The sequence below is a fragment of the Ascidia mentula genome, chromosome 5, assembly GCF_947561715.1.
Source record: "Ascidia mentula chromosome 5, kaAscMent1.1, whole genome shotgun sequence".
Classification (NCBI taxonomy): Eukaryota; Metazoa; Chordata; class Ascidiacea; order Phlebobranchia; family Ascidiidae; genus Ascidia; species Ascidia mentula.
This window is the reverse complement of record NC_138570.1, coordinates 5662604-5686503: the sequence shown is the minus strand read 5'-3', so window position 1 is coordinate 5686503 and position 23900 is coordinate 5662604. Positions and strand designations below refer to the sequence as shown.

Genomic DNA, 23900 nt, shown 5'->3' with positions numbered 1-23900 from the left:
AGATCAAGCGTGTTTTTTAATCGGCAAAATATGTATTCACACAAATCTGCAATAAGTTAAAACGAAAGCAAGTACCAGTACAATCAGCGCGCACATCAGGAAAACGGAACCGTAGCAGTTAAAACGTATACAAAGGCATCTAGTGTCGGTTCTTCGTCTGTTTCTGCCAACGACGCGTTTGGGCTTCGTGCGAATGTTTGTTCTTCTGGAATGTGATTGCGATGTCCCGTTGGCTAAATCTGGACGCCCTGGATTATTCACACGCTCATGAGGGTAAGCATTTTCGAACTCTTGAAGGTCGGACACCAATGCTTCCAAGGTTGTGTATGGCTCCCCAGTAGTTTCAAATTTTCTACACGATAAATGTACTCGTGATAATGTTGTGAAACCAATCAATCAATTTGAATAATAGAAAGCAAAGCAAGCCCAGAAAAATTACGGCAACTAGGATAGTCCCAACGACAGCGCACAGTTGCCATGTTTATGTGGACACACTACAAAAAGAAAAACTGACGACCGTTACATTTTATTTTATGCACCTGCGTGTAAGAAATGCAATGGAGTTTTCCGCAAATCCCATTCTAGTTGCGTCATCCAAAAGTGTTTGTTGGAGCCGACCCGTTGTGCCAAACATTCTCCTGAAATATGAAGTGCTTGATTGCTGCTGAATCGAAGCTCGGTGACGATGCAATATCGATCCGATATAAAACGGACCTTTCGTCCTAATAAGGTAACCGCACCTATTCAAACAAATGATTCTATACAACAACTTCTTTTACAACATTTGCTTGGAAAATAGCGGCTGTTTGTGGATAAACAGTTGGGTGGTAAATTGGGTTTGTGGTGTTGCTATATTTGGAATTTAAAGAATATTTGTTCTCGGTTAATTATTTGTACTTACGTCGGAAACCACTTTGCGTGTTCAACCCATGGGTCTTTGCCTTCCGACCAGTCTTGTAAACCTCCATTGCAGTAAAAACATTTTACTTGTTCACCGATACCCAGGTAGAAAAATCCTGCACTGGCAATCTGACGCGATGTTGGCCTCCGTCGGTTCGTCCACTCTCTGAAACTTCTAAGCCTTTGTATAAAACTCCTCATTTCTGGATTGTGTGGCTGATTCCATTCATACTTATTCAAATTAAAACTGTTTTGCGAAGTCATCTTAGAGCTCTGTGGCGAAATAAAGCGATTTAGAAATAAAGGTATGACGCCACTTCAAGAACGCCGAAGATAGGTGCCAATGCGCTCGACCGCCCTTTCTCTTTCCATCACATCGTATGAGCCGCCACTCGGCCCTGGAACTCAGCCTTTATACACGCCACTCGGCCTTTGTATAGCGACAATCGGGGGCTTTTTGAAGAAAACACCCGCCGTCACTAAAACAAAACTTCAGTTTCAGTTCCAAATACGGAAAATTCAGCCATGATGCTTGTAGGTTAAAACTGTATATTTGTTTTGAGCTTTGTAGGTGTTTATTTTATGATAGTGCTAATTCAAACAGGACAATGGAAAGAGAGTATGATCATTGTTTTAGTTGTCAATAATTGGTGATAGATGTGTTGGGGAAAGCAGTCTTGTCTTACGTTTTGCTGACAACACATTTTCTAGAACCTACATTACCACCATTGGTGTTGATTTTAATATCAGGACTGTTGAAATCAATGGTGAAAAACTTAAGCTTCAGATCTGGGATACAACTGGCCAAGAAAGGTTTCGAACAATAACTTCAACGTATTATCGTGGAACACATGGTGTAATTGTAGTGTATGATGCTGAATGCTATTTCAGCTGAATGCTATTACAGAGCAATGCAACAATTCGGTTTGAAAGAGTTTGTACGGTTAACGGCGCAACTCGCAACAGCATCACGAGACGGCCATAGTTCACGACTCATGCAATATCTTCCCCGGTGAAACTTTCGGGGAAACACCACGTGGTGCCTCACGGGCTTAGTTGGTATGACGGTGCTGATTTGGTTCCTCTTTCTGCGCTTTTGTTCGGTTGCCGTTCGATCCGCTCAACATGGATTGTAGCGATAGTTACTGCCCATCTGAGGTCGAAGATCGATCAAGGTATGAATTATCAGTTTTTGTTTTTGAACTATTTAGCAGTTGCGATTAGTAAGATGTATTTTTTTTCATAAACAATGCAATACGTTATATCATTACGTTTTTTATAGTGTAGTATAGTATCCTAAAAGTGTCGTTCTACAACAACAGATTTATTCACAAGAAGAACAACCTTCAATCTAATACACCATCTACGTGGTAAGTTTACGTATTTTACATTATCAGGTTTATGTTGTTTGCTATTTTCTTCGTGGTCAACTTTCCTTGACGTATGTTCCATTTATTATTGGAAACGTAACGTCATATTTCACATGATCTTACAGCAGTGGCAGCGATGATGGCAAAAGGAAATGGAAACAAGCACGATGGCCCGAGAAGGCGACTTTCAAAGCAAGAGTGATGACGTACGTTTCCAAGTGGCCGAATCACATCAGGGCAACGTCAGTGCAACTGGCCAACGCAGGCTTGTTTTACCTTGGGGACGGTGACCGGGTGATGTGTTTCCAATGCGGCGGAGGTTTGAAAGATTGGCATAAATACGACGATCCGTGGTTCGAACACTGCAAGTGGTACCCGCAGTAAGTTCACATTTCATATGTTCAACATGGCAAAACTTAAAGTGGCAAGAAACATGAACACATAAAACAGTTTGTAATCAACGTGATGTAATCGTCGACTAGTTTAACAGCAGATCTTTACAGAGGCCTGTGTGAATGACTGACAAATTTTTAATGGAGTCCTTTAACTTTTACAAATTGATAAGTCCTTATAAGGAAAGGTTTGATAATATCTCCGGGAACTCGTTTCGGTTCACGCACCATAAACGTTTCTGATTTCCAGTTGTGAATTCATGCTGAACGAAAAAGGAAGTGAATACATCAAACAAGTTACCGACAAGTTCCCCCAACTTCACCGACCAAGTTCAAGTCAAGCCAGTGACACGGTCACCCAAGTCCAAACTTCCTTCGATGTCCCACCACCAATTCACAGAGTTAACTTGGAAGAAAAACATAAGGAAGCAAAGCAGAGCGAGTTGTATGAAGGAGCGCTGATGTTCGGTTTCGATCCCGAATCAGTTGAAACCGTTGTAAAAAGGTATGCAACAATCAATTTGGTTTTATCGTATATGGTGAAATAAATAAATAAAATGGTATTGTGTTGGGGTGAAGTGTAACAATTTGTTTCAGTCTTAAAAGTCGGTATTTGTTTATTTTGTCCGAAAATGCAACGCAGCCATGTGTTGCGCAATGCGATGACGCGATTGCGCGTGACTCCGAACAACCTGTCTCTATAGCTCACGTCAAACAGACAAACCCATGACACACCCTACTGTACTTTACACTCAGATACATCAACGCAAATCACGAAATGTACACATCACTGGCGAAGCTTGTCGGCGACATTCAAAACTTCGAAGCAACTCGAGAACAAGCATCGGAAGTTGCAAGTGACGATACGTCAAACTTCACCACCCAACTCCCACAAGACTTACAGGACGTTGAAAATATGAGAAATCGGCCTGCTGGTCAAGTTCTGTTGTCTGCTTTTCCAAAAAGCAAAAAATTGTAATTAAACGATCTTTATCCCTGCGCCTACCGCAGTGAGCAGCAATAAATATTGTCTCGACGTTGACGAAGATAAAACCTGTAATGTTTGTCTTGATAATAACTGCTATATTTTTTGCGTTCTCATGCCATGTGGTCACGTGTGCTGTTGCGTGAAATGTGCCTCCACTTTGCGTCAGTGTCCCATCTTTCAAGCTCGCATGGAAAGCATCTCCATAGAAAGTTTTATAACTAGTGAAAAATTAACTTTCAGCGTCATTAGGATTGCGAAAGTTCATGCAAATAAAGTTTTTAAACAAACAGTGCATCAGCAAAAACCGAAAGTTATAGACTGCTATATACGCCGTATTAAAGGAATTTACATTTAAATCATTCAAAAGTGATTAGAAAAGTTTGAGTGATTTGCACGAAGGCAAACCCAGAAATGTGACCGCATGAACATTACATTTCAATATTACGTAATGACGAAATAACTTTTCACTTGTTGCGCCTACACTTTTATGATTTCCGTGTATGTATTGACCGTAATCATTAAACGGCTTCGCAGTCTAGGTGGATCAGCTCCTTTTCCGTATATTTGTTTTCATTATGTCTGGTTGGTCTTGTTCCTTGGAAATGCTACATGTTTCTCTCAAAGTAAACTTCTGCTAGTTTGTAACAAGCTATACGGTTATCTATACTGGGCAACGCATTTGCAACTACACATGTTTGATGATAAAAAGAATCTGATTTATTTTTTTGTATGTTTTTATTTAATTTTACTAATCAACGTACATATGTCGCAACAATTAATTTTCTAACGTGATACGTACATGCAAGTAAGCGGACTAATTTGTTCAGTAGGATACAGCAGCAACACAGTAGAATTTAGGCATCTGTACTCAGGCACATTACGTCGGTGCTCATCTTAGTGTTCTTGTTTTTGATCGTTTACCATAACCCGCCTTGAATCCAAGCTATGCCAAGCAGAAACAAACAAATAAGAGAACAGAAAAGTCCATTTCCATTGAGTTGTAACTGCATATTAAAGTAGTTTTCAGTGTTTTGGCGCCTGTTTCGTTTAGGTCGCTTGAGACGCTTTGGCTCAGCCGATGGTTGGGAGTTGATGTTTCTCGGGGTGTTGTCTCGACGACTTGTACTAGTTTCATTGACACTTATACGGACTGTCTCGTAATCAAGGAGATCCACCACAAGCATTTCAAGAGATGTGTAAAATTGTCCACTTTCTTGAAATTTTCTAAACAAAGCAATTGATGTTACATGGTATGGTATGGCCATCAGGATGTGTTGCCAAGGCTGGCTGCAGTAGCATTTACTTCTGTACTTTGTTTATGAGGGTGCTTGATGGCATTTATTTCAACACAGTGGTAGTGGTAATATACACTTGTATTAAACACACTGTTTCAGATCTACTAAATTGTAAACTTCAGTTTTTGACGCACAAGCCCTTTTGTTGAATACGAAATAAACGCTAGCAATTGAACAAAACAATAAAATAGCGTCCTTACATTTCCACGAAGCCTTGACTGTTGGCTTTCGTTTGTTTCAAACCAAGTCAGTGTAAACTTACCTTTGTGTTACATTGGAAATTGATGACTCTTCGAATCCCATGTTCCTAGCTTGAACCTCAATCCTATGAGAGAGTTCTTCCAAGTCTTCTGTTATGTAGGATTGTGGAGGGGTTGATTGTGTAGGTAGTGCTACAGGAATGGTATTTCTCTGGTCATTTAAGGCTTGGTGGCATCTTCGAATTCTTGCTACGAATGTTGGACCTTTATTTTTTAACAGGTATCCACATCTGTAAAAAACACTTCGGCTTTTTTTGAATGTCGAAAGTATTTATTATTTTGCTATACTGATGGCAAAGGTACATTTTTATTCCAGCTCATTCCTGGCAATATCTACTGTTTATGATCTTGCATAAAATTATACATCAGAGCATTTCAACTTGGTAACACAATCACTCTATTCAAAAATAACATTTGAGATGCTAATCTGGAAGTTAAGACAGAAGGCGTATACTCAACGAATGATATGGAAGTAAGCTTATGACCCAACAATATCAAAACGTCCTCCTATATGTGACTAATTTATCTACCATATATACCATATACGCAATAAGATTACATAACTAAAGCCATATTAATGTACGTAGGATAGTTCTTTGCATGCTGTTCCCACGGATCATCGTCACGTTCCCAACTATGCTTCCAGTTGCAATAGAAGCAGTGAGCTTCACGATTGTTTCCAAGGTAGTAAAACCCTGCACTTGCCAGCTGACGGGGAGTGGTGACCCCGATTCCGTTCGGCCAAGTTCGGAAAGTTTTAATTCTTTCCTTGAAATTTCTCATTTCTGGAATTCGAGGTTCGTTTACCTCGTACCTCATTTTTAAACTGTCCTAATAGCAAGCTACAATGTTGTACAACACAGAAGGTTATAAATCACGCGAGTATGTAACACACAGGTCCTGTCGCGAGTTGTTTCGTTCACGTAAGTACGAAACTCTTTTCACTGCATGAAAAGACTTTTCGGCGTCCTCAGCAAACAGTCATTTCAATTGTTATAGCAGCTCCAGTTAAACAAAGCTGGTTTATTGTCAATTGGCCACAGTGTCAACGCAAGTATAAGGTAACGTACACCGTTTTGGATGAATTGGATTTCCCCAAAAACTGTCTCTGGCAGAAACGAATTGTTAAACTGTCGACTGGTTTACTCGCCATATCAGCTTTCGCAGCTTACTAACATACGTTTAACTGTCTGCCAAAAGAAAAGTATAACCTTTATCAATTGTATACGCCCCACATATACTGTACCTCTAATTGATTGGTGAATAAAACCAAACATAAAAAGCATTTTGCAACTTCTAAACAGTTGTTAAATCGCCTTACTTGAGACAAATGCTTGAATATTGAACCACTTTTTGCTAGAACACTTAGTTTCTTCTAAAATAGCTTCAATTCCATCAGTGTAGTAGGTAAACGTGTCGCAGTAACTAAATTGGTTCGTTTTGTTTCAACAGCTTAAATGCATTTGATCACTTGCCACCTCCGCATTTAAAACAGGTACCTGGTGTTCGACCACACGGTACAAATTTCGGGGAATCACCTTGCGGGTGAGCTTCCACCGTTGTAACGTCACGAGTATAACTGATCTGGTTTGGTTCGTCTTTGTGCGCTTTTACTCGGTTGTCGTTCCGCTCAACATGGATTGTAGTGATAGTTACTGCCCTTCTGAGGCCAATGATCGATCAAGGTGAGATTTATAATTCTGTTTTGTCGTTTGCGAATGCGACAGTGGTGGTGCGCGTTTTAAGGCATTAGTGAGGTATTTGGTTGTTTAGTTTATTTATAGTTGTTTTAGATGTAATATCACGTAGTATATTGTGATTCCTGATTATGTAAATCACTGTGTATTGTAAAATATATTTTGTTAAACTTATAACGTTTTTTGGGTAACAGATTAAACGTGAAAAACAACATCCATGGAAGTATAACACCTGCGCGGTCAGTACAGTTGGTCAACCTAATCATGCAATTTCAACGTACCTAAGTTTTAAATCTTTTGAAATTTTTTGAACAAAGCAATTGATGTTAAATGGTATGGTAAGGCCCCATCAAGGCTGGCTGCAGTTACTTCTGTACTTTGTTTATGAGGGTGCTTGATTGCATTGCATTTATTTCACCACAGTGTTATTGGTATTCGTGGGCCCTATTTAAACAATCGCTTACAATAACGGTCCGGAATAAATCTTAAATAACGTTTATAACGTGCTAGCAGGTTATGTTAAATACGCTGATTGAAGGATTCGTCCTTTACCGCTACCTTACAGCGCTAACAATATTTGCAAATTGGTTCTCATAGCTATTCTATACTATAAGATTCAGTTCAATATTAACTCTATATTATGTAAACCACAGCAGTGTGTTTGATCGTCTATGCTTATATTTTTGTTAGCATTACCATTATCATAGATATATATTGAAGCAAAAAGGCTCTGATTTACGTCAGCAGATTTTATTGTGAAAAATCGATTTCGCTTGTGTAAGTTACCATAAGCATCGTCAGTTTCTGCAAATATTACGTAGAAGTAATAAAGAAAGCATTTTCAAAGACATTTAAATACGGCGTTAGGTTTTCTTTAGCATTGACACAACACTTGTCATGGCATTACGTTGTGTAAGTAATGTGGTAGCATCAAAATATATTTGTCTCATGAGAAAGTCGACAAATTTAACCGTTTCCATAAATACTGATTTGTGAAGTGCATTTACCGTTGTCGTTTAACCTAAATATCAACACAGAATCCCATAGCTACCTAAACGTACAGTTTGCAAGCGAACATTTTTTTTGTCACTGTATTGAAACTTGAAAAACCGCTTTGGCATCATTATTCATCAACGTCCAAAACAACTTCGTCGTTACGGGAAAGGGACTCTAAGTCATAACGTTCATCCAATTCTTCTTCGTCTGTGGTAATCCCACTGCGCTCCGAGAGGACGTTGTCCTCTACGTTAATAGAGGAGGAACCGTCGGGGAAGTCACGTGGCACGCAGTACTTTTTGATGACGTTGTAAGGCAGTGATGATATGACGCAACAGCTGAGAGCACTTCGACAAATGTGCATGTCCTTGATTTCAAACCTAAAAAGTAAGTTTATAAGGAACTTACCCTCAGGTATACAACTACAAACGTCCATTTTTTTTCTCCTGCCAATTACAACAGGTCTGGAAGCCCAGGCATTTTAGGCTGTAAACCAGCTTAGCCATTACAACAAAGCCTGTAAACCTAATGATCTCGATATGATAGCTGTGATCGCCAAGTAAGGACCTGCGCAGTGGGACGATCCCGCCAATCATACCATTGCATGAAACATTACTGTTTCGCCTGCTATAAGTGAAAAGTGGTGCTTTGTTTATTATTAGTCTGTGTTTTACTGAGACAATGGAAGAAAATGTACATGAATTTTAAACATCTCCACTAACGCTAATCCGCTGTGTAATACGGGTGACGTTCGGAGGAATATTATTTCTTGAACAAGGGACATTTCCAACACATTTACCATTCGTTTGCGGAGTCGTCGTACGCCTCTACATTAGGAGAAGTCTGATGTCCATTGTAACCTCCAGCCACTACCAGCTGGTCGTCGATCACCTCGATACCGAAGTTGGAGCGGGGTTTGTTCATGTTGGAAGTGTTGCGCCACGTGTTTGTTGTCGGGCAATACGCCTCTGCATGTTTCAAACGGTTCACGCCATCGAAGCCCCCAACGGCGTAAACCTGCATATGTATGGTTTGTTACGTCACACAATCTGAACAAAAACGTATGGGTTCAAAATACGTTGGCAACTTTTTAATAAAATTGGATTTTGCATTATTGTGGAATCGTCCTCGTTTGGCTTGTAAGGCGACCGAACCATCGACATCACGTAATAGCTATTGCGTTGGTTTTGTATAGTCTCGGTGCTGTTTAGAGCGCGACATGAAACTCGAAATATTACATTTTGATCTTTGTAAACTTATCTTTCAGCAACAATTTGGTCAACAGTGTTTCACTGGCCATTATAATGGCAATACTTACTTTTGCCAAAGGCAAAGCAAACCTATAGGTCTACGTTAACTGCTAACTTTTAGTATGACATGGCAATACTTCGAATATAAAAGCCAAACCTAATATGCTGTTAATCATCTTAAGTTAGGTAGACGTTTCGAACACGAACTGCGTTCATCATCAGTACTATTGAATGAATGAGCTACATGCAGCAGAGCACTGAGGCAGTACATTAAGGGCTAATACATATATACCAATAACAATAGGTATCAATAATTCCTGACCATGTCGTGAAAGCTAATTATAGATACTCCTGATCTGCGGCTCCTCATTGGTGTAACTCTGGTCCACGCGACACATTCAGGGTCGTAGAACTCAGCAGTATTAAGGCATTCCTGCCCGTTGAAGCCGCCTGCTATGTAAACCTGTCTCGACAAAACCGGTCTATACGACCCATTAACAACGACATGGGCAATAGTTATATAGGACGAATACAAAAAATACTGTACTTGGCGCATATGTAATGGAATTTCGGGCCGTGCTGGCAAAAACCTTTTGGTTTGATTTTAACTGGTGATACAACAAATTTCAATACGATTTTTTATCATATAGCTTATATGTAATATGTAAACAAAATTGAAATATTTGTTTTCTGGAAGTTTTGTGTCGATTAGAAATGAGTCCATATATGTAACCAGTATAACTTAAAGATACACTCAAACTAAATGCCCCTTTCTCAAATATCTTTGGTCTTATTCCTAAAACCACCAAACCAAGCAAGTTTACCCTTCCGCCAAGAGAGGTGGCGCTGGCATCGCTTCGTTTTTCGTTCATATCTGGTAAAGCTCCCCATGTTCCCCTTTCCGGATCAAAAACTTCACCGGAGCTCAGTCTATAAACAAGTCATCCATACAAAAATTCGGCACTCACGAATTTGTACGTATTTTGCCGAAACGATAGCGGTAACAATTACTCGGTGCAAACCTGCTTTCTCCGTCCATTCCACCGAGTGCGTAAATCCTTTTCCCCATCACTGTTACGCTGATGTAGCAACGTTTGTGTTGCATGGGTGGTTCCTTTTTCAAACAACAACAATTATATGTGAAAGTTTGTTTAAATATTACCGGCCTGTGTATAGCAATAAAAAAAAGTTAAATGAGGATGTACTTTCAATGAGAGCTGCAGACAGGGTGTATACACGCACTGTTTCGACCTGTAAGGTCTCTTCAGTGCAGCTGTTGGTGTGGCACTGTGCGAGCTGGTAGACTAGCAGGCACACAGATTTCCACTTTGTCTGCAGCTCTCATTGATTATTATGGCTCTTTTGTGCATATAATAGGATGTACTTTATTTTTACAAAAGATAATGGCGAAAAAGCTAACAGCAAGGAAGTTTTAAAAATAAAACTTTTTCTGAGATTATAAACCACAATCTTATAATCTTGGATAAAATTTTGCACTTAAAGTTGTCCATGTTTTGCACTTTCTGGTTTTAGGCTAACCTGGAACCACTCAAAGGTAGTGACGTCAAATCTGCGGGCGAGGTTGAAGTAAGTGCTCCCATCGAAACCTCCTATTACATAAACGGAACCTTTCAAGAACGCCACACCGTGGTAGGCTCTTGGAATGTCGGCAAGAGTCCTGTATCCACTTCCAGAGTCTGTATCTACCAAAAACACAGATGGGTAAACCAACGTTGAAACGACGGGTTGTAGGCCTATGTATGACTTTGAATAGCCACGCCAAGGCTCTATTTCCGCGTGACATTGTCTGGACGTGAGGTAACAGTAGCATCAAAGATTACAATCTTAAGACAGATTTTCGAGCCATTTCATTTACAATTTGGTTTAAATAGATCGTAATGCAAATACAGAGGTCCATTTTTTGCCAAGTAAACACGTTTCGCAAAGTGGTTTGTTTTGTTTCAGCCAACCTGGAATTGTGCTGACATTAAGCCACGTCTCTGCGCGCGGGTCGTACGCTTCAATTGCGTTGGTGGGACTTCCCCCGCTCCATCCGCCAACCGCGAAAAGAACCTGAGGAAAAACCAAAGGCGACTTTTGTCCATGTTTGGAAGAAAACATTAATGGTCTCAAAGCTTTAGGGCCTTCTCCACCTCATAACTCTAACTTTTAGTAATTGGAATTTAAGGTATAGTCTATAACTTGTGTAAGCTGCATACATGGCCACTGTTTCGACTCATAAGGTCTCATCAGTGCAGCTGGTGTGACTATCAGGCGACTTTGCCGACCAAACGGCCAAGCAAATACTTCCCTTTTGTGGTGACTATAAACTGTTTCCAAACAAACAACTAAAACAGTGCACCAGAAGTTACTGAAAGTGTAAAATGTATGTTTAGAAAGAAGAGGTCCCTTGTAGTTTTTCATGCAAATCATTACCCAGTGTTTCTATCGTTTGACGGTTTTCGTGAATCTCACCTCATTCGGCAGACGTGGGCGCAGCAAAGAATTGAACAGATTTTCGCGCGTTGCCATGTAGTTGCTGTCATGCGAGTGAAGGTCGCAAACCACTTTCATCGCTTCTTTGATTAAAGTTCGACACTCTGGCATGCATTCCATCACCAAATCACTTCCTGTAACGCAAAGTTGATGTTGCTGTACTTGGATTTATACCAAGTCAAGGTAAATAAAAACGCAAATAAAAACTTTTTTTCAAGCGCCTGTATCAAAACTCTACATAGATTAATTTTAACATTTCATATATGGTTCTGACTCTACCTTTTACTTTGGTCATGAAATACTCTGGATCAAGTAGTCCCATTCTTATTCCCTTCAACAAAGCGTTGAGGTGTGTTATTCGTCCCATTTTATCGTGTCGCACCCACCTGGACATATGCGTATAGCCTCTTTGGTGGTGAAGCAATATGGATTAATAGTAGTTATACTTGTCACATAGCCTATACATAACTCACATATAGATGCAAAAATGTCCAAAGACTGCCCAAGAAAACATTACAGATAGTAAAAACAGTAAAAATAGACCTAAACAACATATTTTCCGAATAAAACGTACAGGTGGCTATTGGGTAATGTTTCTTATGTCTACACGTATGTAGTATAGGTCCATTATTAATTCATAATAGGAAATTACAATTTATATTTCTCGTCCCATTGGCAAATATAATTTAGCGTAATGTTTGCACAAAATTAACAAGAACCGACCAGCTATAAACCGAAAGCAGTTATAAAATTGCTAACTGAAATTAAAAGTGAAATTAAATAATGAAGGGGCACAAATTGAAACAGAAAAAATCTTATTTGTTGTGGTGGAAGGCAACGAAAATATTAAAAAACACTCACAAAAAAGCACTGATACAGATAACCCAATGATTATCAAAACATTAGTTTTCCATTAACGTATGTCGTTGGCTGCGATTAATAAGTGTCGAAAACTAAGGATCCACCTGAAAATCGCCTCACAAACTGACTCTTCAAGTCGCACGTTAAGTCGGTCGTCAGTAATAATGTCGTTCAGGTCCACGAATGACATGAAAAGGAATTCTTCGCTCTTTCGAGAAATTTCTTCGAAGTTGAAGAGAATGTAGGTTGTAACGGCGTCAATCAACTTCGAACAGTAATAGTGCCTGCAATATGAACATAAATTTAGGAAATTTACATTCGAAAAAGAGCCTGGAGACAGTAGCATAGAATTTTAAAAGCCATGGAAAATTTTGTTTTAAGAACTTCACCACTCAAATCTAATCACCACCATTCCCTACCAAGGGAAATAGAGCAATAGAGTGAACATATGTTAGTTTACCCGATGTTTAGCGGACTAAACGCCAATGGTATATGTTTGGATAATTGAAATCACTAAAAACATTATGCGCACCTTCCATATTGGCGAATATCTATGCAGTTGGTCGGAGTGAGTTGTTTCTTCAGAAAAGCACAACATTTGTCCTTGATATATTTCACTAAAAACTGGTCGGCGGCTGAAAGAAGTTCTCCCACATTCAGTGACGTCACAGCAACCTTACAAATTTGCATTTAATGCAATGTGTGACATTAGTGGATAAAATAATATGCATGCTGAATCTAAGGTTTCCATGTATGAACACAATACATTTGGCGTAGGTGTAACTAATTTTCTTGTTGTTTCATTGTAAGTTGTGTTAAATTGCTTTGTGGTGTATAGGTTACATTGCAAAGAAGCCCAAGTAACTCATGGTAAGTTTAACACTTTATAAATACTTGTTAAAAGTTAACAGCTGTGCATAAAACGCCTTTAATAACCTGTCCAGTGTAGGCAAAATTGATAATACATGACATCATTTCCGGAGAAACGCCAGGAATTTCAATTTCTTGCTTTTCGGCACTTTTCCAACCACCAAGAAATAAAGACCTGCATACAAAGTGTTTATTTCACTGTATAAAGTACCCAGTAACCCGAGAATTAAAAGCACAAACTACATAACTTTAAAAAACACTTCAAATGATACCTGAAATAGTCGCTGCAGGCGCAGAGGACCAAACGATGGACTGGATATCTTGCATCTTGTACCTTGAGAACCACGTCACAGAAAATTCCTTTGTGGCGCAATTCGTTAAACGTCGACGGCAAACAAGAGTTTGAAACGGACACCATGGACGAAGCTGACGTACTCTGGCTGATGTCCATTGCTAGCGCCCTCCATCGACTGAATTGACACCATTTCAATATAATTGTGACTCGCACAAATAAAGAATGGTATAGTTACGTCACAAACGTCTGTATGACGTTTGACAACAACAAGACAAAAGCCTTTAAAGCAGGGAATTATGTCAAATTTTGTGTGAAATAGTAGAACTTCAGTGATTTATTTTGTGCTAAATGACTTGTAACGCATTTTTTTCGGAAACGTATCAGAAAGTGCACTAAACACACCAGAAAAAAATAAAAAATATAACTTCAAATAAAATAAACAATTATTTCCGGTAGCTTTGTTGACAAAAACGAATATGAACATTTGTGTATAAGCTGCAAGGCTCTATTATTGGCTCCACATTGCTTAGAATATGAACATGGTTGGTAGTATACACTTGTATTAAACACACTGTTTCAGATGTACTTAATTGTGAACTTCAGTTTTTGACGCATAAGCCCTTTTGTCAAATACGAAATAGACGCTAGCAAGTGAACAAAACAATGAAATAGCGTCCTTACTTTTCCACAAAGCCTTGACTGTTGGCTTTCGTTTGTTTCAAACAAAGTCAGTGTAAACTTACCTTTGTGTTACATTGGAAATTGATGACTCTTCGAATCCCATGTTCCTAGCTTGAACCTCAATCCTATGAGAGAGTTCTTCCAAGTCTTCTGTTTTGTAGGATTGTGGAGGTGTTGATTGTGTAAGTAGTGCTACACTTACAGGAATGGCATTTCTCAGGTCATTTAATGCCTGGTCGCATCTTCGAATTCTTGCTACGAATTTGGGACCTTTATTTTTTGACAGGTATCCACATCTGTAAAAAACACTTCGGCTTTTATTTGAGTTTTGAAAGTATTTATTATTTTGCTATACTGATGGCAAAGGTACATTGTTATTCCAGCTCATTCCTGGCAATGTCTACTGTTTATGATCTTGCGTAAAATCATACATCAGATAATTCCAACTAGGTGACACAATCACCCTATGCAGAAATAAAATTTGAAAAGCAAATCTGGAAGTTGAGACAGGAGGCGTATACTCAACGAATGATATGGAAGTAGGCTTATGACCCAACAATATCAAAACGACACACCAATGCAAATTATATGTAAAGGCCTCCTATATGACTGATTGATCTGTACCACCCTTATAAATAAACGTTAATACCATATACGCAATAAGATTACATAACTAAAGCCATATTAATGTACGTAGGATAGTTCTTTGCATGCTGTTTCCACGGATCATCGTCATGTTCCCAATTACGCTTCCAGTTGCAATAGAAGCAGTGAGCTTCACGATTGCTTCCGAAATAGTAAAATCCAGCACTTGCCAGCTGACGGGGAGTTAAATGACCCCGATTCCGTTTGGACAATTTCTAAAAGTTCTAATTCTTTCCCTGAAATTTCTCATTTCTGGAATTCGAGGTTCGTTTACCTCGTACATCGTTTTCAAACTGTCCTAATAGCAAGCTACAATGTTGTTCGACACAGAAGGTGATAAATCACGCGAGTATGTAACACACAGGTCCTGTCACGAGTTGTTTCGTTCACGTAAATACGAAACTCTTTTCATTGCGCCAAAGGACATTTTCGACGCCCTCAGCAAACAGTCATTTCAATTGTAATAGCAGCCGCAGCTTGTTTTTTGTCAATTGGTCACAGTGTAAACGTATAAGTATAAGGCAACGTCTACCGTTTTGAATGAATTGGATTTCACCAAAAGCTGTCTCGGGCAGAAACGAATTGTTAAACTGTCGACTGGTTTACTCACCATATCAGCGGCCAGAAAAAAGTATAGCCGAAATTAATTGTATACACCCCACATATATTGTACCGCTTATTGATTGTTGAAACCAAACTTAGAAAGCATTTTGCAACTTCTAAACAGATGTTAAATCGCCCTACTAGAGACAAATGATTGAATTTTAAAATCACTTTTTGCTACAACATTTAGTTTCTTCTAAAATAACAATTTAACTAACCCGTGTAGTAGATAAACGTGTCACAGTAACTAAAATGGTTCGTTTTGTTTCAACAGCTTAAATGCATTTGATCTACGCGCCTCCTCCGCATTTAAAACAGACACCTGATGTTCGACCACACGGTACAAATTTCGGGGAATCACCTTGCGGGTGAGCAGTGATTTTCTTCAACCGTTGAAACGTCACGAGTATAACTGCTCTGGTTTGGTACGTCTTTGTGCGCTTTTGCTCGGTTGTCGTTCCGCTCAACATGGATTGTAGTGATTGTTACTGCCCATCTGAGGCCGAAGATCGATCAAGGTGAGGTTTATACTCTGTTTTGTCGTTTGCGAATGCGACAGTGGTGGTGCGCGTTTTAAGGCATTAGTGATATATTTGGTTGTTTAGTTTATTTACAGTTGTTTTAGATGTAATATCACGTAGTATATTGTGATTCCTGATTATAGAAATCACTGTGTATTGTAAAATATATTTTGTTAAGCTTATAACGTTTTTTGTGTAACAGATTAAACGTGAAAAACAACATCCATGGAAGTGTAACATCTGCGCGGTAAGTACAGTTGGTCAACCTAATCATACAATTTCAACGTACCTAAGTTTTGAAATCCTTACAACCGTCTGGCATCACGAGCAAATTCTTGCAAGTTATTACGCTAAAAGCGGTGATCAACAAAGTGATTAGTTTCGAGCAATACGTTTGCTGCTCAAGGTATAACACAAAGTATGGAATACTAATTCAAGTTTAGTATGTTTTAATATGCTTCAATGTGTTTTTTTGCGTTGCCCAGCCCAGCACACGTCTTGGTAATATTTGCTTGTTTTTATTGCCGCTTACATAGGCAGAAAGCAACAACAAGAATGTAATATGGGCGCAACTTTTGATCCTTTGTTGCACCAATTTGAATAAACGTCATGTCGCAAGCCGCCCACGCACAGCATTCCACTGATTCACCGCCTTTTGTGTGACCAAACAGGAGTGGCAGCGGTGGCGCAAGAGGAAAAAGGGCGCAGGCGCATTGGCCCGAGAAGGCGACTTTTAAAGCAAGAGTGATGACGTTCGTTTCCAAGTGGCCAAATCACATCAAGGCAACGTCAGTGCAATTGGCCAACGCAGGCTTGTTTTACCTTGGGGACGGTGACCGGGTGATGTGTTTCCAATGCGGCGGAGGTTTAAAGGATTGGGATAAGAACGACGACCCGTGGTTCGAACACTGCAAGTGGTACCCGCAGTAAGTTAACAATCTTTCCACAAGTAAAAATTTAATCATCAACTACTTCCGCAAAATCACGTCAAACCATTTCACCAAGTCTGTCGTGATTCTATGTAGTTGTGTTGTGCTTCCAGACAGTTATTCAGCGATCACATTTTGAAAGCAAATTTGTGCGATGTTGCATTGTAACCATACCCATAGTAGTCGACCATATTGCTTCAGCCCACTTTCACAACAATCTGTAACACGTTCGCCCAACATAAATATTTTGATTTTGTGTTTCTCAGTTGTGAATTTATGCTGAACGAAAAAGGAAGTGAATACATCAAACAAGTTACCGACAAGTCCCCCCAACTTCACCGACCAAGTTCAAGTCAAGCCAGTGACACGGTCACCCAAGTTCAAACTTCCTTCGATGTCCCTCCACCAATTCACAGAGTTAACTTGGAAGAAAAACTTAAGGAAGCAAAGCAGAGCGAGTTGTATGAAGAAGCGCTTATGTTCGGTTTCGATCCCGAATCAGTGGAAACCGTTGTAAAAAGGTATGCAAGAAACAACTATCGCGTGTTGGTAATGTGGTAATTGGATGTGTGCTGATACGTGTTACAGCGTATATACCCAATGATGTAGGAATATTTTCGATAAAAATCGACTCAGTTAGCTGCATGGTACGATTGCGATCTTGATCCTAACGTTTTAAATTTAGTTTAAGTCATATTTTCATGGACTATAACACGTACTTGCGCAATATCGTGTTGCACCACAGTCCGGCCGGCCTTTTACGCACCGGGTGAAAGTCAAACAGACAATCACAAGTTACACTTTGTACTCAGATACATCAATGTGAATCACGAAATGTACACATCACTGGCGAAGCTTGTCGGCGACATTCAAAACTTCGAAGCAACTCGAGAACAAGAAGTTGCAAGTGACGATACGTCAAACTTTACCTCCCAACTCCCACAAGACTTACAGGACGTTGGAAATATAAGAAACCAACCTGCTGGTCAAGTTCTTATGTCCGCGGCGTTTCCGGGAAAAGAAGAAACTGTAATTAAACCACCAACCCCAGTAGCGCCTACCGCAGTAAGCAGCAATAAACACTGTGACGACGTTGACGAAGATGAAACTTGTAAAGTTTGTCTTGATAATAAGTGCGACTGCGTTCTCATGCCATGTGGTCACGTATGTTGTTGTGTGAAATGTGCCTCCGCTTTGCGTCAGTGTCCCATCTGTCGAGCTCGTATGGAAAGCATCGTCAAGTTTTATCGTTAGGAGAAAATTACTAAACTACACATATTTTTGTACCTTATGTCTAAATGACAAGCCGCGTGATAAAACTTGCTTGGTTGTTAATTTGTTCACATGTGAATATTTGTAGTCTTGAACATATATATATATTCGTAATCAAACAAACTGTTTATAATGGATTTTATATGTATTGTAAATATGCGCGGCAGTGTAAAAGGACCGGCTTATGAGCAGATTCAGTCCTATTTTGGGATCGCACTTGGAAGTTAGCTTCGCACCTGAGAAAGGGATTTCTCACCTGAAGAAAGTGTACTGGAAAACCCCGCAGTGGAAAAGAACCCCGTAGTTTACCAGGATGACTAATAAAAACGTTATTCCCGTGACTATAGCTACAACTCTTTAATACGCATGTTTCTGGGAATCATTTCTTTTTTGAAAACTACAAAGGCCCCTAATTTGTTAAAATCCGTTCACACAGTTTAAAAAAGTAATCAAACTGAGGGTAGCTTGGCACAAAAAGGGTAGTAGAGTGACATATAGTAGTTTTCATTTTTATAATATAAAAAATGAACACAAAAGGGTACTATAAAAGAAAATTGCCTTTGGGACTAAGGCAGGTAGGCGGCATGGAGGCTACTTCAGTCAAATACGTTGTTGGCTGACATAATAACAACACCGTTGTATGGAAATGCTTTAGTTTCTTTATATTAGAAGTGACAACATGCGTTACGTCGTCCTCGTGATGATAAACATCAGTAGGCTACACGGTTTCCTGTAAAGAGGACATCACAATTGCATTTGGCGACGAAAAGATATGGCAAAACAAATAAACATAAGGTACATGCTATAAATGTCACTACAAAAACACTATCTTGACAAATACAATGGTCATTGCCTTATCGAAGCATAATTTATGCCACTGATCTGTTTAGCCGAAAATACCATCAAAATATAACTAAAAATTGACCCAGCTTTTATCCTGACGCAGCATGACTAAGCTGATTTTTAAATTTCTGGGAGGGGCGTTCCGTTGCAGGGAGGTTTGGTTTGTTTATCCTTCGCAGAGATTTATTCGCGTGTTACATGTAGTTGATGTGTTTGTGTTTATTGAGAAACCAAATTCATTGTTTATTCCGTTAAACACTAGCATGCGTGATTAAATTTTGTGGTCTATTATGTTTGTTTAAATTTTGTAGTCTATTGTGTTACTGAACAACCCAAAAAACATTGAAAATGACTTGTCTAGGTTTAACAGGCTAAACAAGCAACATGTCTCAGGCGTGGAAAAGGGTTGTTGTCTTCTTAGGAACTACAAGGGAAGGAAGAGTTGGTGATCGGGTTGCTAAATTTGTCTGCAAGAAACTGCAGGAAAGAAAATTAGATGTTACTTTTGTAGGTATGCAAATCAACTGAAGTAGTATAAAATTACTGGTTTGTGTCTTTTATAAAGTTGCATTGAAGTTGCTGTTCCTAATTTTCAATCCAAAGTGCAATTGCATAAATAATAAGGGCTAAGGTAGGACGTCTGTACATTTTTATTTAATTTTGCAGATCCATTGGAATTCCCTCTTCCACTTCTGACCAAGCCAGTTCATTTTTACAGAGCTCCCAATACAGCTCCAAATGAGCTAGTGGAAATGAACAAAAAGGTAATTTCATGAACAGCATGACTTATGTGTAATCAAATAACTAAAACTAAATGTTTAGCTTACTTTTTTAAGCACTAAGCGAAATACTAAACACACAATCTTTTTGTAACAACAATTTTAAATGAATGTGACACTTAATAAGAAACAATTTGACAATAACTCAACACAAAAATAGTTACAGGATCAGCTTAAATGAGCTTGTTTGAGTTAAACCAAAAAAAGTAGTAATTTTCCAGGCAGTGCTTTATTTTGCACAGTCAAAAATATCTTGCTTAAACTGATTCTTTAAACAGATAGATAATTCTGATGCAGTGATTGTGATATCAGCTGAATATAATCACAGCATTCCACCAGCTCTCTCAAACACCATGGATTACTTTAGTCCTCAGGCATATTCACGAAAACCATCTGCGATTATCACATACTCACCAAGTGAGTGCTTAAATGCAAAGAATTTCTCTCACCAGTGGCCTATATTAAATACCTCCAACCAATTTTCTGTTTATAAAAGGTCTTGTGGGTGGAGCCAGAGCAGGAGTACAATTGAGATCATTTCTGGGTGAGCTTGGGTGTGTGACCATTTCCAACATGTTTACAATTTCGCAAATATCAGAGGCCTTGGATGAGCAAGGAGTTCCTAAGGCAACAACACAGGTTTGTGCAACTTCGTACCTTTATCTGACATGTAGTATTCATACTATTTCATGAAACTTGATCAGTCGCTTTTCTGACATATGCTTATCTTGTGCACAAAACTGAAATAATTGTTGCAGACTGGAACAACAACATTTTTAAGCTGTTTTAACTTAGATTAGAATTGAAATTAGAGCTTGTTTTTTATAAATTACATTAGAATTAGGAATAAGGTGCCTTGGTTTTTCCTAAATTAGAATTACAAGCATATAATCAGAATGGCAACAAACAATTTATATATACCACAAGAGTACAAGACTGACGAACTTTGTGCTGTACAATTTGCCTGTGTTTGTTTAAACTTGTTCTGAATAAAAAAAGATCATTGGACCAACTGGCAAATTTTGACAAAAACAAAAATTAGATTAGAATATTAATTAGAGCCTACTCTTTAATTATTATTCCAATCTAATTTTGGTTCTGTATTCTAAGTTTTTCCCAATTAGAATAAATTTTTATGGATTTGTGTTTATGCCATTGAACTTTTAAATAATTCACAGGGTGGAAAAATGGAACCTGGTCTTGAGAAACTTCTGAAGCAACTTGAATGGTGGGCAAATGCTGCAAAGCAACAGAGGGAGACTGTTGGTGGCTTCTAAGTGATCCCCTCGAAGCTGCACATTTTTATGTACATGATCAGCAAAAATTTTCCTTGAAGCATAACTGTATAAATGTTGTCTTGTCTTCTGTGTGCGATTTGATACCAGCGATAAGCTACCTATTTGCACGATATGCATACTTCGTGAAATATTTCACCTACCAAATCACATATTGCATGCTTTTCATTGGATGTTTACATGATATATTGCACTTCCGTCCAAATACATAACCAGGGTGAAATGTGTTGCAGTTACTTGCACAAGTTTAAAATTCTACCTCGTACTGAGTTTGGCCAAAATCGTATAAGTCGTTGATTGAAAATTATTATCAGAGCGTGTGTTCTGCCTACGTTGGCTCATACCCATAGCTCCAGACAAATGAAATGTTAAAAGAGTCAAGATAAGTATTTGCAAGTCATGTTCCTGTCATACCTGGGTCATTTGGTACTCATGTTTACAGTTCCGTCAAATCATGAGTCAGCAAATACCTCAAAACATGTAGCTGTTTTGCACAATCACTTCCTCTTCCGATTGCTTAAAAAATAACTTTCCACTTGAAAAACGCCAATTTTCACATAAACTTACTTCACGGTGAGACACAAAATTCTATCTCTATCTCATGTCTGTCCTCTCACGGCGGGATACAGGTAATTTTCGTTTACTGTTTGTTTCGACCAGGCCCTATGAGAAGGGGTGCATCCGGTGCGACGCACCAGGGCCCAGAGTCTAGGGGGCCATAAAAAACATTGTTTGCTCTGAAACTGGGGGATTAAACAGTCCCTCCGCCCTACACTGTCACGTGAAAAAGGTCCCTGATTTTAACCGCCAAAAAACGGTTAATTTATACTGATTGGGTCATTTTTACGAAAGAGAAAAACGTTCGTGCTTTCGTAAGCTACGCGCCGAACTGCTCGGCAACCGAAACAGTATATTTACTCATCGTGATTCAGCACTTTTTTCGTGTATATGACCACGCACCTGAGCGTATAGGGTTGAGGGACATGTGTGAGAGGCTTTACTTTTAGCTGTCGGTTGACTCAACAGCAGACGGGTGCAGTATTTTTATGAATATGATTTCGTTCATTTCAAATGATTAGTTTTGTTACTCTTTTCTTAGGATCAATCTAACTTGTAAAATTAAGGGTCAGAGAACATGAGTGCTTGGAAGAAGGTTGTCGTGTTCTTGGGTACAACCAGGGAAGGGAGAGTTGGCGACCGCGTTGCCAAATTCGTTTGTCGCAAGCTGAAAGAAAAGAATTTAGACGTGGTGCTAGTAGGTAATGATAAACTGCAATTTTTCTGATTCGATCGCTCCAATTATATGGTAACACGACTCTAGACCCCCTGGAATTCAAACTGCCACTTCTGACGAAGCCCGTGCATTTCTACAGACCACCGGATAAGGCTCCAAAGCAATTGATTGATATGAACAAACAGGTCAGATATATTGAACACCTTGGAATTAAAGCGTGCGGCCTGTGATAGGATCAGATCTACTTCCCGCATTGGCAAAAAGTTCTCCTATCTTTGCTTTCATTGCACTGAGGGTTGTTCTCAATTCACAACCCAATTAAGGATAAAGTTATCAACACTTCAAAGCACGGTTGTAACAGTTTTTATTGTGCTGCTGTTGCTCCCAGGCAAATTGCTGAAATTCTAAAAAAAATTAAGGGTATTTTTTATTACCTCATGTCATTTTGTTGAGTAAAAAGCACAACTTGATTTCAAAATACGCCCTCGAGGGTATAGTAAGCCAATGGACACATCTACAAATAGACGTTGGACACACCCGAACCCGAATATTTGCAACTAATTGACAACGCCTTGTTTGCAAACGATAGGGATTATCATTCATAAGCCGAGAAGCGTCCTGCCAATGTTTGCTATTGTCTGTCGTATAAAGATTATAAGTTTTATGTGTCTGCATCTTTTAAAAATAGGCAACAAATATTTTTTGTAAACTTTAAATTCACCAAAAGTAAGCAAAAATGATTAATTAATTGCCCTTTCATTCATTTTTAATAGATTGCCGAAGCAGATGCGATTGTGGTGATATCTGCAGAATACAACCATAGCATTCCACCAGCATTGTCCAACACCATGGATTACTTCAGTCCTCAGTCGTACTCTTTAAAACCCTCCGCTATCATTACCTATTCCCCGGGTAAGTGCGATTGAATATCAATACCCGTCACATAGTACACGCACGTAGTTGGTAAACAAGCGTCTCAAAAGTGTTCGTATCTCTAACATCTAACCAGATTTTTTATCGCAAGTTATGTGTATTCAATAGGGCTGGTCGGCGGTGCGAGAGCCGGAGTCCAACTTCGCTCTTTCCTGGGCGAACTGGGGTGCGTAACGATTTCCAACATGTTTACGATCTCGCAAATTCAACATTGTTTCGATGAAAACGGATTCCCGCAAAAGACAGACCAGGCGAGAATTTAAAATACGAAGTTGGATTGGAACCCCACGGTGCTAACGTGTCTATTCGATTACAGGGAAGCAAAATGGAACCTGGTTTTGAGAAACTTTACAGCCAGCTTGAATGGTGGGCACACGCAGCTCGGCATCAGCGAGTGGATTCCACGGCATTTTGATTTAACAACGTCCCAAGTGTCCGTTTTAGACGCTATGTACATAGTCGTGCGCATGTAGTGCTGTATTAGTTATACACTCA

The 23900-nt window shown here is 39.2% G+C and overlaps 7 protein-coding genes across 9 annotated transcripts; 4 read left to right on the top strand and 3 right to left on the bottom strand.

Moving 5' to 3' along the window:
* Positions 1-12: 12 nt before the first annotated feature.
* On the bottom strand, positions 13-1263 carry LOC145902155 (baculoviral IAP repeat-containing protein 7-A-like). Of its 2 annotated transcripts, none has more exons than XM_082990026.1 (3): positions 902-1263; positions 540-740; positions 13-352 (listed from the first exon to the last, which is right to left on the bottom strand). In XM_082990026.1, exons 1-3 carry the CDS (start codon positions 1162-1164, stop codon positions 37-39), a joined length of 780 nt encoding a protein of 259 aa, XP_082846152.1. In that variant the 5' UTR covers positions 1165-1263; the 3' UTR covers positions 13-36. The 2 variants fall into 2 exon arrangements, with proteins under 2 accessions (XP_082846152.1, XP_082846153.1); XM_082990027.1 differs by having other exon boundaries at positions 540-638.
* A 708-nt stretch (positions 1264-1971) lies between these two features.
* On the top strand, positions 1972-4917 carry LOC145902153 (inhibitor of apoptosis protein-like). 2 transcript variants are annotated; one of them, XR_014402578.1, is made up of 6 exons: positions 1972-2075; positions 2223-2270; positions 2396-2650; positions 2913-3167; positions 3419-4261; positions 4649-4917. XR_014402578.1 is itself a non-coding variant. In XM_082990023.1 (5 exons), exons 1-5 carry the CDS (start codon positions 2026-2028, stop codon positions 3639-3641), a joined length of 831 nt encoding a protein of 276 aa, XP_082846149.1. In that variant the 5' UTR covers positions 1972-2025; the 3' UTR covers positions 3642-4410. The 2 variants fall into 2 exon arrangements, 1 of the variants encoding a protein (XP_082846149.1); XM_082990023.1 differs by lacking the exon at positions 4649-4917 and having other exon boundaries at positions 3419-4410.
* Positions 4452-6040, bottom strand: LOC145902156 (E3 ubiquitin-protein ligase XIAP-like). The gene is made up of 3 exons (XM_082990028.1): positions 5789-6040; positions 5208-5435; positions 4452-4874 (listed from the first exon to the last, which is right to left on the bottom strand). The coding sequence occupies exons 1-3, from the start codon at positions 6022-6024 to the stop codon at positions 4568-4570; spliced, it is 771 nt and encodes a 256-aa protein (XP_082846154.1). The 5' UTR covers positions 6025-6040; the 3' UTR covers positions 4452-4567.
* A 1591-nt stretch (positions 6041-7631) lies between these two features.
* On the bottom strand, positions 7632-15259 carry LOC145902145 (kelch-like protein 10). Its single transcript, XM_082990017.1, has 15 exons — positions 15045-15259; positions 14414-14647; positions 13648-13845; positions 13442-13550; positions 13038-13180; positions 12610-12789; positions 11924-12030; positions 11624-11778; positions 11119-11221; positions 10688-10851; positions 10171-10262; positions 9973-10078; positions 9471-9611; positions 8698-8915; positions 7632-8278 (listed from the first exon to the last, which is right to left on the bottom strand). The coding sequence occupies exons 2-15, from the start codon at positions 14452-14454 to the stop codon at positions 8026-8028; spliced, it is 2010 nt and encodes a 669-aa protein (XP_082846143.1). The 5' UTR covers positions 14455-14647; positions 15045-15259; the 3' UTR covers positions 7632-8025.
* A 758-nt stretch (positions 15260-16017) lies between these two features.
* Positions 16018-18458, top strand: LOC145902149 (baculoviral IAP repeat-containing protein 8-like). Its single transcript, XM_082990020.1, has 5 exons — positions 16018-16117; positions 16323-16367; positions 16792-17046; positions 17316-17570; positions 17862-18458. Exons 1-5 carry the CDS (start codon positions 16068-16070, stop codon positions 18301-18303), a joined length of 1047 nt encoding a protein of 348 aa, XP_082846146.1. The 5' UTR covers positions 16018-16067; the 3' UTR covers positions 18304-18458.
* Positions 18459-19375: 917 nt separating this feature from the next.
* LOC145903340 (quinone reductase-like) lies at positions 19376-21450 on the top strand. The gene is made up of 5 exons (XM_082991418.1): positions 19376-19675; positions 19831-19928; positions 20222-20360; positions 20440-20582; positions 21122-21450. The coding sequence occupies exons 1-5, from the start codon at positions 19549-19551 to the stop codon at positions 21218-21220; spliced, it is 606 nt and encodes a 201-aa protein (XP_082847544.1). The 5' UTR covers positions 19376-19548; the 3' UTR covers positions 21221-21450.
* Positions 21451-22343: 893 nt separating this feature from the next.
* On the top strand, positions 22344-23899 carry LOC145903765 (quinone reductase-like). Its single transcript, XM_082991904.1, has 5 exons — positions 22344-22497; positions 22560-22657; positions 23246-23384; positions 23514-23656; positions 23722-23899. The coding sequence occupies exons 1-5, from the start codon at positions 22374-22376 to the stop codon at positions 23818-23820; spliced, it is 603 nt and encodes a 200-aa protein (XP_082848030.1). The 5' UTR covers positions 22344-22373; the 3' UTR covers positions 23821-23899.
* Position 23900: the final 1 nt, after the last annotated feature.

What these genes read in the sequence shown, in the direction of transcription:
- LOC145902155 (XM_082990026.1), bottom strand. Translation starts at nt 1,164, where the DNA reads ATGACTTCGCAAAACAGTTTTAATTTGAATAAGTATGAATGGAATCAG. An exon ending in CACGCAAAGTGGTTTCCGAC is followed by an intron (nt 741 to 901) that starts GTAAGTACAAAT and finishes TTGTTTGAATAG; the next exon opens with GTGCGGTTACCTTATTAGGA. An exon ending in ATTGCATTTCTTACACGCAG is followed by an intron (nt 353 to 539) that starts GTGCATAAAATA and finishes TTTATCGTGTAG; the next exon opens with AAAATTTGAAACTACTGGGG.
- LOC145902153 (XM_082990023.1), top strand. Translation starts at nt 2,026, where the DNA reads ATGGATTGTAGCGATAGTTACTGCCCATCTGAGGTCGAAGATCGATCA. An exon ending in GAGGTCGAAGATCGATCAAG is followed by an intron (nt 2,076 to 2,222) that starts GTATGAATTATC and finishes CTACAACAACAG; the next exon opens with ATTTATTCACAAGAAGAACA. An exon ending in GTTGAAACCGTTGTAAAAAG is followed by an intron (nt 3,168 to 3,418) that starts GTATGCAACAAT and finishes CTTTACACTCAG; the next exon opens with ATACATCAACGCAAATCACG.
- LOC145902156 (XM_082990028.1), bottom strand. Translation starts at nt 6,024, where the DNA reads ATGAGGTACGAGGTAAACGAACCTCGAATTCCAGAAATGAGAAATTTC. An exon ending in CATGCAAAGAACTATCCTAC is followed by an intron (nt 5,436 to 5,788) that starts GTACATTAATAT and finishes TGTTTTTTACAG; the next exon opens with ATGTGGATACCTGTTAAAAA. An exon ending in ATTTCCAATGTAACACAAAG is followed by an intron (nt 4,875 to 5,207) that starts GTAAGTTTACAC and finishes TGCTTTGTTTAG; the next exon opens with AAAATTTCAAGAAAGTGGAC.
- LOC145902145 (XM_082990017.1), bottom strand. Translation starts at nt 14,454, where the DNA reads ATGGGATTCGAAGAGTCATCAATTTCCAATGTAACACAAAG. An exon ending in GGAATGGACGGAGAAAGCAG is followed by an intron (nt 10,079 to 10,170) that starts GTTTGCACCGAG and finishes ACTTGTTTATAG; the next exon opens with ACTGAGCTCCGGTGAAGTTT. An exon ending in CCACCTCTCTTGGCGGAAGG is followed by an intron (nt 9,612 to 9,972) that starts GTAAACTTGCTT and finishes TTGTCGAGACAG; the next exon opens with GTTTACATAGCAGGCGGCTT.
- LOC145902149 (XM_082990020.1), top strand. Translation starts at nt 16,068, where the DNA reads ATGGATTGTAGTGATTGTTACTGCCCATCTGAGGCCGAAGATCGATCA. An exon ending in GGAAGTGTAACATCTGCGCG is followed by an intron (nt 16,368 to 16,791) that starts GTAAGTACAGTT and finishes GTGACCAAACAG; the next exon opens with GAGTGGCAGCGGTGGCGCAA. An exon ending in CACTGCAAGTGGTACCCGCA is followed by an intron (nt 17,047 to 17,315) that starts GTAAGTTAACAA and finishes TGTGTTTCTCAG; the next exon opens with TTGTGAATTTATGCTGAACG.
- LOC145903340 (XM_082991418.1), top strand. Translation starts at nt 19,549, where the DNA reads ATGTCTCAGGCGTGGAAAAGGGTTGTTGTCTTCTTAGGAACTACAAGG. An exon ending in GATTATCACATACTCACCAA is followed by an intron (nt 20,361 to 20,439) that starts GTGAGTGCTTAA and finishes TGTTTATAAAAG; the next exon opens with GTCTTGTGGGTGGAGCCAGA. An exon ending in TTCCTAAGGCAACAACACAG is followed by an intron (nt 20,583 to 21,121) that starts GTTTGTGCAACT and finishes AATAATTCACAG; the next exon opens with GGTGGAAAAATGGAACCTGG.
- LOC145903765 (XM_082991904.1), top strand. Translation starts at nt 22,374, where the DNA reads ATGAGTGCTTGGAAGAAGGTTGTCGTGTTCTTGGGTACAACCAGGGAA. An exon ending in TTTAGACGTGGTGCTAGTAG is followed by an intron (nt 22,498 to 22,559) that starts GTAATGATAAAC and finishes ACACGACTCTAG; the next exon opens with ACCCCCTGGAATTCAAACTG. An exon ending in TCCCGCAAAAGACAGACCAG is followed by an intron (nt 23,657 to 23,721) that starts GCGAGAATTTAA and finishes ATTCGATTACAG; the next exon opens with GGAAGCAAAATGGAACCTGG.